Source organism: Megalops cyprinoides, chromosome 4 (genome assembly GCF_013368585.1).
Source record: "Megalops cyprinoides isolate fMegCyp1 chromosome 4, fMegCyp1.pri, whole genome shotgun sequence".
Classification (NCBI taxonomy): domain Eukaryota; kingdom Metazoa; phylum Chordata; class Actinopteri; order Elopiformes; family Megalopidae; genus Megalops; species Megalops cyprinoides.
The window spans coordinates 621,237-630,000 of NC_050586.1; the positions used below are offsets into that span (position 1 = coordinate 621,237).

The following is an 8,764-nucleotide window of genomic DNA, read 5'->3' on the forward strand; positions in this document are numbered from 1 at the left end:
ATGCCAACAGATAAATGCTAGGTAGGCTGCGTCCAACGATAGATAGATAGATAGATAGATAGATAGATAGATACCTTACATTTTTTACAAACGTTTACTGTTAATTCTAGACTGGATTCTAGACTTTCAGAATGGTGCCATTTATTATTATTGCTAATAGCTGCTATCATTACCATTGCCGCTGTTATTATTAGCTATATTCATCTTGTTTAGCCATTCAGGTAATTCAAATATAAACTTTGCCTTTCGTGCATGTTTTCCACTATCAACAACAGATCATGTCGTTGTATTTGAACAGTTATGCCATAATCGCATGGATGTTTAATTAGCGGCGTGCGCGCGTGTCTTTGCGGAATTTGCGGCATATCGGGCGCGCACGTGCCCTTTGTCCCGCGAGCTCAGCTTCGTATCCGACGGAAGCCGCGTCGCGCGCAGGCCGCCATCTTGGACAGACAGACAGCTGAGGCAGGAACCGCGGATCCGCTGCCAGAGCCGGGCAAAACACACTCAAAACCCCCCAAAAACTGTGAGTAACCCCCGCCACCCCCGCGCAGCCCTCCACAGCCGCCTCCTCCGTGCCCGTGTGCGCAGCACAGCGCTGTCGGCACCGCAAAGCCTAACTATCGGTTAGCTCAACTCGCTAGCCTGACGGCTACATCTGGAAGAAAATAATCCATCCAGGAAGGAGGAGGGGGACTACACCCATCGCACACACACCGCGTCCACCTCTCACACACACTCTCTCCGCGCTTACTCTGCGCTGTGGGATAACAGCGGGACGCCGGCGTGGCCGTGTCACGCGTTTCGGACAGCTAGTTCGGCATGCTATCCGGCTAACGCTTTGTTCGGACGGCTAGCTGGCTAACGCTAGTTATCTTCCGGAAGAGGTCAGTTTCAGGTGCGATTTTATGTTCATCATTCAGATGTAAGAACAGACACGGGTGAGAGACACACGGTAGGCTCCCTGGATCCCCTGTCCTGCCCGTGTCTTGTCCGGTGGCCGGCGGCTCTGTTTTCATTCCGTTTCCCCGTTTCTGATGCTAACGTTAGCAGCAATAGCATGGATAGCTACAGCTGATCCGATACTGCTAGGCCATACACAGTGTACTAGACCAGTGTTTCTCAACCCTCTCCTGGAGGACCCCTTGTCCTGCATGTTATAGATCTCTCCCTGCTCCAACACAGCTGATTCAAATGATCAACTCGTTATGAACTCCTGAAGCTGCTTAATAACAAACTGATCATTTGAATCAGCTGTGTTGGAGCAGGGAGAGATCTAAAACATGCAGGACAAGGGGTACTCCAGGAGAGGTTTGAGAAACACTGTACTAGACTAGCCAGATAGCTTTAGCCGTGCGATGGCACTGTGTCATAGCAATTTAAACTCGAAGTGGGCAATTAGCGAGATGTATTAGCAGCTCCCAGCTCATGATGACTGTGAGTCAATGCTGATGCGACTCGCCAGAGTAGCAAACATTAGCTAATCCTGCCAGGTGGCCTGGCTGGCTGCACGTTACAGCCGCAGAGAGATGGCTAACATCACACTGGCCGGCCAGCAGCCAGCTTTACTGTCTAACGTTAACAAACTTTCAGTTTTATCTGCATTATACACCTTCTGTCGCTCTGCTAGCAGTTATGTTCGTGGTTCATTAACTTGCTATCGCAGACTAGCTAGTCTGTCGGTGTGAATTTGGTCCGTCGTTTGATGTTTGCGTATGTGGTGGAAGACAGTTAGTTACCCCGGTATCCGGCTCGGTGAAGAGCGTCAGCAGAGCAGATGCTAACGGCTAGCTGAGGGAGATGACACAGCAGCGGGCCGGTGCGTCCTGGGTGAAGGTGTGATCTGGGAGGATATTCTCCTGAAGTGACATCGCATTTTGACGATTCAGATTTAAATACTGTCCCGTAAGATGTACTGGCGAGTGCCATGTGTCTACATGTTCAAAGTATTGGTATGATACTGACCAGTGTTGCATTTGGGCTATCGCATTGTTCTGTTATATCGTTTTAATGATTCATTACCATGTAGCAAATACAAGGGGAACGAATCTCAGTTCCCTTTCATCTGCTGATCATTTTCCCGAGAAGGTGTTGTGTTTATCGTCTACTGTACTCAGCATCAAATTTAGCCTACACAGCTATAGAGTTAGCTCAAAGTGAATAGCCTCATTACTGCTCATTACTACAACACATCCAACACTATTCGTGTCACGAGCGTGTCCGTATTGCTAGGACATACAAATTACCTTTAAAGCACAAATTCATAGTCGCTGTATTTTGAAAGTGTATTCCTTTCTTTGTATACAGTATTGATCGTATCGCATTGGTGTCTGCTTAAGGAGTTTCATTTACCTGTTTCTAACACACAGAATGGTGTATCAGTGCAGGAGAGGGCCGCTGGATGTGTGCTTATAGCTTCACACTTTGTAGTTTCTCATTTTAAAAAGTTGCTTTAAACAAGCCAGCTTAGCCGTGGCTCAACGCGCTACGCTGTGTGTGTGAGGCGAGCACTCGCAGTTCGAGTCCAGTGATGCTTTATTTCCCTGCGCTTTGGGATGCTGGTGAACTCGGGTGCGGGTTTCGCGGCGCGCAGGCGCAGTTTGAGCCGAAGCGCTGAGACAGGAGCGCGGTCACGTGCGCGTTCCCGCTCCGCTCCTCACTCCACCGCCGCTGCTTTTAGAGAAAGTTCCTCATCAGTTTGCAGAAAATTCGGGGCAAAGAGTGAGTCAGTGGGACTGAGCTCCGCGGGGCCGTGCGCACGCGCCCGCGCACGCGCACGCGCCCGCGCCCGCACGCGCCCGGCCGGCACGGCTCGGTGGAAGGCGCGTGGGAAACGGCAGCACGTGACGGTGGGTCATGTGAGTGAAGCTGGCGGAGCGCGAGCGCGGAGGAGCAGGGAGCTCCGTGCAGGATCCGGCTGCAGGCGCGTTACAGGACGGAGCATCTCTGCCTGACAGAAGCGTCTGCTAGGGAAGAAAATGTGAAAAATGATCCCATTTTGCCAGGTTCCCTTCATATACTCTAAAAGTCATGAACATGACAGGGAATATTCAGATCCAAATTTAACTCTATTTATTGCTCACTCTCAGAAGCACTGGCATGAGTTAGAAGAGATATTCATGTAAGAATCTGGGTCTACTGCGGAGTGTGTTTCACAGTGAGCACGTTTTCAGTGGTAACAGGGGGTTGTGGAAGGCTCCGGAAGGCCTGATTGATGCTTTCAGAGTGCGAGTTTCTTCTCTGCTGTGTGTGGAGTGGGTACCGCATTGCATTCTGGGTCATTATAACAGTTCTTACTCGGGATCTGCATCTCCATCACAGAGGCCGCTACGATACACATTTCGATGCATTGCCAACGATCTGATACATTAAGGATACATATGAAGCAACTGCTAATGCGATATGATTCACCCCTATTGCGATGCAGTGCAATCCGACACGATTTGATTGAAGACAATGCGATTCAAAGCAATACGAAGCGGTGCAAAAGAATATGATGCTATGCAATTCAATATGGTACAGATAGTTTAATTTTATTTCTTTGGTTCTTCATAAGCAGACAGCAAATCATAAATTAACTAAAGTGCCATTTTTACTTCACGTATTTGTTTCTGTAGTGCTGCAACTCAGTATGCATCTCATTTATGCCGTTTCTTTTCTTTATAGCGGCACGGCATATTTTGCAAATTGCATGCGTCTTGTCAAATTGTCCGTCTCTCTTGAAAAATCTGAATTGTCGCCAAACATTTGATTTGTAGCAATTCGGTGGAACGTGTAACCCTTCCTCCTCCGTGATAATCTGTGACTCATCCGGACACGCTTCCAACTTGCGTGAGACTTGACCGATAGACTTGACCGATAGACTTGGCCACTGACAGCAGAGGCATAGGGCCTCTACTAATAAATATATATAAATAAATCGAATTTTACCTATGCAAAGATGTTAGAAAAGATGCATCCCGAGTTCATCCCAAATTGTATCTGGTGCACGCTTTTTTAATCAGGGCAATCGCATCGTGAACTTTTATGCCAGCGCACCGATGCGAATCGGTGAATCTTACCATCCCTAGTTCTTACGCAACAGGTCGTGTTCATGCTGGTGTTCCATACCAGACTGGTGATCATGGGGCTTTGGTGCAGGTGTGTGTGTCTGTGAGGCTGCCAGTGAGCGGATACCCCTGGGGGTGTGGACAGAAATCCCCCACAGCTGGGAATCTGACAGGAGAGGAGTGACAGTGAGCCTGCTGTGGAAGGCACCACTGACTCCAGGGGAATGTGATTTTATTTCAAATAAACTTACACTTAAATCTCTTAATCCCCCACCCACATAGTGGTTGCTAGCTATTTGGTTCAAGTTGGCTGGTAGCTAGCTAACATGCGTTAGTCAGTCAGCTGTGTGATCCTGGCAAGCAGCAGCCAGACTGGCTTGTTTTAGTCAGTGGTGCCGTTCCTGAGACACACAGGGCCCTGGCCTGAGTGTTTGCTTTGCAGTGAAATGATCCTTATTTTCCTCAGGTTAATGACAGACGGTTGGCTGAAAACCCTGCCATACTGGCTTCTTGGTGGCTGTGTTGCGTTTCCACTGACAGGACTGAGCCGGGTGCAGCCAGTCCAGGGCCGTTCAGGAAGATCAGATTTCTTTATTAAGATGAACAGTGCTGTCAAACAGAGAGCAAATGGGTGAATCATTCGTGCAGGAAAGTCTGTTCGTAGCCTGCTGGATCAGCGCTGAATTGGACACATCTGCTTATAATGTGCCTGAATTGTAATGCAGCCATTTGCTAGAAAGGTTGATATAGCCATTGCTTACTGTAGCCATCATTGAAAGCTTGTGGCCTGTTGTTTTTCACCTTTGGTAAACTGGCTGTTTTTTATGTAAGGCACGGTGGGGGGGCGGCGCGGTGGGGGGGGGGACCCGTCTGCGGCTCTGACAGGCCGGAGGCAGACCCGTCTGCGGCTCTGACGGGCAGGAGGCAGACCCGTCTGCGGCTCTGACAGGCAGGAGGCAGACCCGTCTGCGGCTCTGACAGGCAGGAGGCAGACCCGTCTGCGGCTGGGAAGTTGCGTGGGTCCTGCTTTCTGTCGTCTGAGTAATGGTGGTTCCAGGCTGACTGCCCCCATCAGCCCTGCTACTCCTCCCACTTTCCTCTCCTTTTCTGCCGTTCTCTGTCACCTGGACTCCTTCTCTTCTCTCCTCTCTGTCGGCTCTTCCTCTGTGTGTTTGACTGTCTCTCCCCTTCTCTTCACTCTGAGGTGTTCGGTGGGGAATCAGTGTTTTTGGTGTCCTGTGCTCTGCCAGCTGAGTGTTTTTCTGATGTGAATGTGAGTAACATGCGTTACTGCACCCAGCAGCCGACTCTGCAGCTAACGCACTGCTCTGCTAGTTCCAGTTCTGCACTCTTAATTACAGATTACAGATGACACTCCGAGGTTTCAGCTGTTGAGACATTGGTCTGATGGGCTGCTGTGGGATGCTGACAGAGTGAGAGTGTGTTACCTCTGACATCTGAACAGCCTGGTTGGTGACAGCAGTCTGCCTGTGTACACACACGCGTAGCTCCTCCTTCAGGATGAAACCGTTGCCTTGCAGGCAACTGTTCCTCAGGGAGACAAAGTCCGGATGTGAGTGACGGGATCTGTGAGCAGCGCTGCTGTTTGTTCTGATGCGCAGATGATTCTGTTATTGAGGAAGGCTGTCCCTGTCAGCCTGCCGCAGCTGCGCAGGTGAGGCAGAGGGTGAGAACAGGAGGGGTGTCAGATCCGGTCTCCGCTCCGCTCTTTTAAAGCGTGTTCAGTGGGCAGTGCTGTGAGTGTAAAATGGCTATGATGCTGTATTCACTCGTTGCTTTGAATGACCGTGTGGCTGTAACACCACTGTTTAGATTAGAATTTTTTGTTTTAGCATTTATTTGCCACTATGGGAAGGGAGTTTATTGACTGAAGATTTTATGCATCTGCTGTTGTGAAGCCTGCAGGAGCCCAGGGACTTGCAGTGGCAAAGCAGGGAAGACAGGGGGCGCCGTCTCGGCTGGCTTCCCACTGCTGGCTGGCTTAACTGTGCGTTTCCTCAGGGTGTTAGGATGTGAAAGGTCAGACAGTGGAGCCCTGTGGCTCTCAGACATGCCAAAGCCACAGGTCCTTGGGTCTGGAGAGTTCTCTAATTCAGGACTTCTTTGCCTTTTCAGGGCTTTTGCACTCAGGGTTTGGGGGGATAAAACAAGGCTGGCAGAGAGTGTATCGTCTCTAACGCTGGTCTGTCTCTTTCAGAGCCACAATGGCCACCGCTCCGTACAACTACTCCTACATCTTCAAATACATCATCATCGGTAAGTGCGAGGGGCCTGAGTCACTGCCTGTGGAAACACAGGTACGGGCACTGATCCTGGTACAGACAGTGAGCACGAGTCACTCACTCTGCCTGTGGAAACACAGGTACGGGCGCTGATCCTGGTACAGACAGTGAGCACGAGTCACTCACTCTGCCTGTGGAAACACGGGTACAGGCACTGATCCTGGTACAGTGATATGTTCTGGTAGTGGTAGTGACTGAATCCAATGAGATAAAATTGCTATGTGGCTAGTTAATTTTTACAGCAGGGATTTTACTTTTCCACGTTGGGCAAGTAAATAAAATACATTCGACTTCTAATTTGATATGGTTACTGAGGTGCTCAAACACACATTCTCTGTAATTGCAGTTACACCCGGTTCCTTCTGTAACATTTACACATTATACTGAAACACACAGATCCCTCTTAGAAACCTGATGTATTGGTATAATGGAGCAATAATGAATTTATTGGTCTAAGGCACATGGTGCCACAGGCAGTGAATGGCATTCTCTAGCGAGCCTCAGTTCCCCAGAAGAAGGGTTACTGTGTTAACATGTTACTCCGTTACTGCATTAATACATTGCTGCGTCACAGTGAAGCTTCTGTGTTTTACACCTTTATTTTTTCCTCTTTGCAGGAGACATGGGAGTAGGAAAGTCATGTTTGCTTCACCAATTCACAGAAAAGAAATGTAAGTGTGTAAAATGTGCCCAAAAGACTGAATTCAGATTTCATTGGCGTGTAGTGGGAAGCGTGCGTGTGTGTGCGTGTGTGTGCGTGCGTGTGAGAGCGGTGAGGTTTCAGATTTCTTTGGCGTGCAGTGGGAAGCGTGTGTGAGTGTGTGTGTGTGTGAGTGTGTGTGTGAGAGCGGTGAGGTTTCAGATTTCATTGGCGTGCAGTGGGGTGAGTGCGAGGGTGAGTGCGAGGGTGAGTGTAGGAATATCTCTGCAAGTTCCTGCCCACCAGGATGAGGCCTGTTTTTGTTATGTCTGAACTGTCTGCAGTATGTAGTCATTTTAAACTCTGCCAGAGTGTTAGTACTTACAGGCCCATGAGTGTGCTGCTGCCCCCTGCGCTGGGACAGGGGGTGTACCGAGTGCTCCACAGCTGCGCTGGGACAGGGGGTGTACCGAGTGCTCCACAGCTGCGCTGGGACAGGGGGTGTACCGAGTGCTCCACAGCTGCACTGGGACAGGGGGTGTACCGAGTGCTCCACAGCTGCACTGGGACAGGGGGTGTACCGAGCGCTCCACAGCTGCACTGGGACAGGGGGTGTACCGAGTGCTCCACAGCTGCACTGGGACAGGGGGTGTACCGAGCGCTCCACAGCTGCACTGGGACAGGGGGTGTACCGAGTGCTCCACAGCTGCACACACAGCGGCTCCATTAGCAGAGTCTCTGAGTGAATGAACAGCAGCTGTTCCTGTAGGTGTTGCGCTGTGCGCTGATCTCAGATCTGTCCCGTTTGGCAGTCATGGCAGACTGCCCCCACACGATCGGCGTGGAGTTTGGCACCAGGATCATTGAGGTCAGCGGCCAGAAGATCAAGCTGCAGATCTGGGACACGGCGGGACAGGAGCGCTTCCGGGCCGTCACACGCAGCTACTACAGGGGGGCAGCGGGGGCCCTCATGGTCTACGACATCACCAGGTACCCGGCCCTCTCATCCCCACTCACCTGGCACCTCCCCAGAGACTCACACAGACGTGTGTGAGATTGACATGTAACTGCATTGCAGTATGCACGGTCCAGAAACTGTACCTTTCCAAATGCAGTGCTAACACACACCCTGAAGCAAAGCTCCACATGTCTGATTCCAGATCAGCCTGGAGTGCCCTTCCACATGCTGCATATAATCACACATAAGGCTGTGTTCACACGTAGCGTCTTTTCTGAAGCTGTCAGCGTCTGTTTTACATAATATTCCTATGGAGTAGACCGTGTTTTCAAAAACGTCCTGAGCGTTTTTTTTTTAACGCCGTCACCGGCGTCTTTTTCTGCAGCTCAGGGCGTTTTTTTTTTTCTCAGTTGAAAAAAATTCAACTTCTCAGAAAAAAACGCCCTACGTCAAGCGCTTTTTTTGACAGCTGACCAATCACAAGCGGATTAGTGAGACCTGTCGTTTCCCATAACAACCACCAAAAATAGAGAAGGTAGCGGTGAAGTTAATTGTGCTAGTTTCTGACACGGTGAACTGTACAGCATGACAGTTAAACTATCATGACATTCGTCATAAAGAGGCAGTTTGGGGTCAAATTGGCGGATGGACGGATCCTAGGAGTTTCTGGTAAGTGTTTGTGTCTACTGCTTGCTTGGCAAAACTAGCCATTTTGTGTCGCCAAAATGTTGCAGTAGCTATTGTTATGGCAGCAAAAGACGCTCTCAACTGCTCTACCTGAAAAAATGCTCTGGCTAGTGTTTTTCATCAAAAA

General features: G+C 49.9%; 1 protein-coding gene across 1 annotated transcript in view; it reads left to right on the forward strand.

Moving 5' to 3' along the window:
- Positions 1-379: 379 nt before the first annotated feature.
- Positions 380-8,764, forward strand: part of LOC118776575 (ras-related protein Rab-14) — a 10,941-nt gene continuing 2,556 nt past the window's right edge. Inside the window, exons 1-4 of the mRNA XM_036526977.1 lie at positions 380-526; positions 6,268-6,326; positions 6,970-7,023; positions 7,805-7,982. Coding sequence (XP_036382870.1) covers positions 6,275-6,326; positions 6,970-7,023; positions 7,805-7,982 — 284 coding nt within the window. The 5' untranslated portion in view covers positions 380-526; positions 6,268-6,274. The remainder of the gene's footprint in view (positions 527-6,267; positions 6,327-6,969; positions 7,024-7,804; positions 7,983-8,764) is intronic.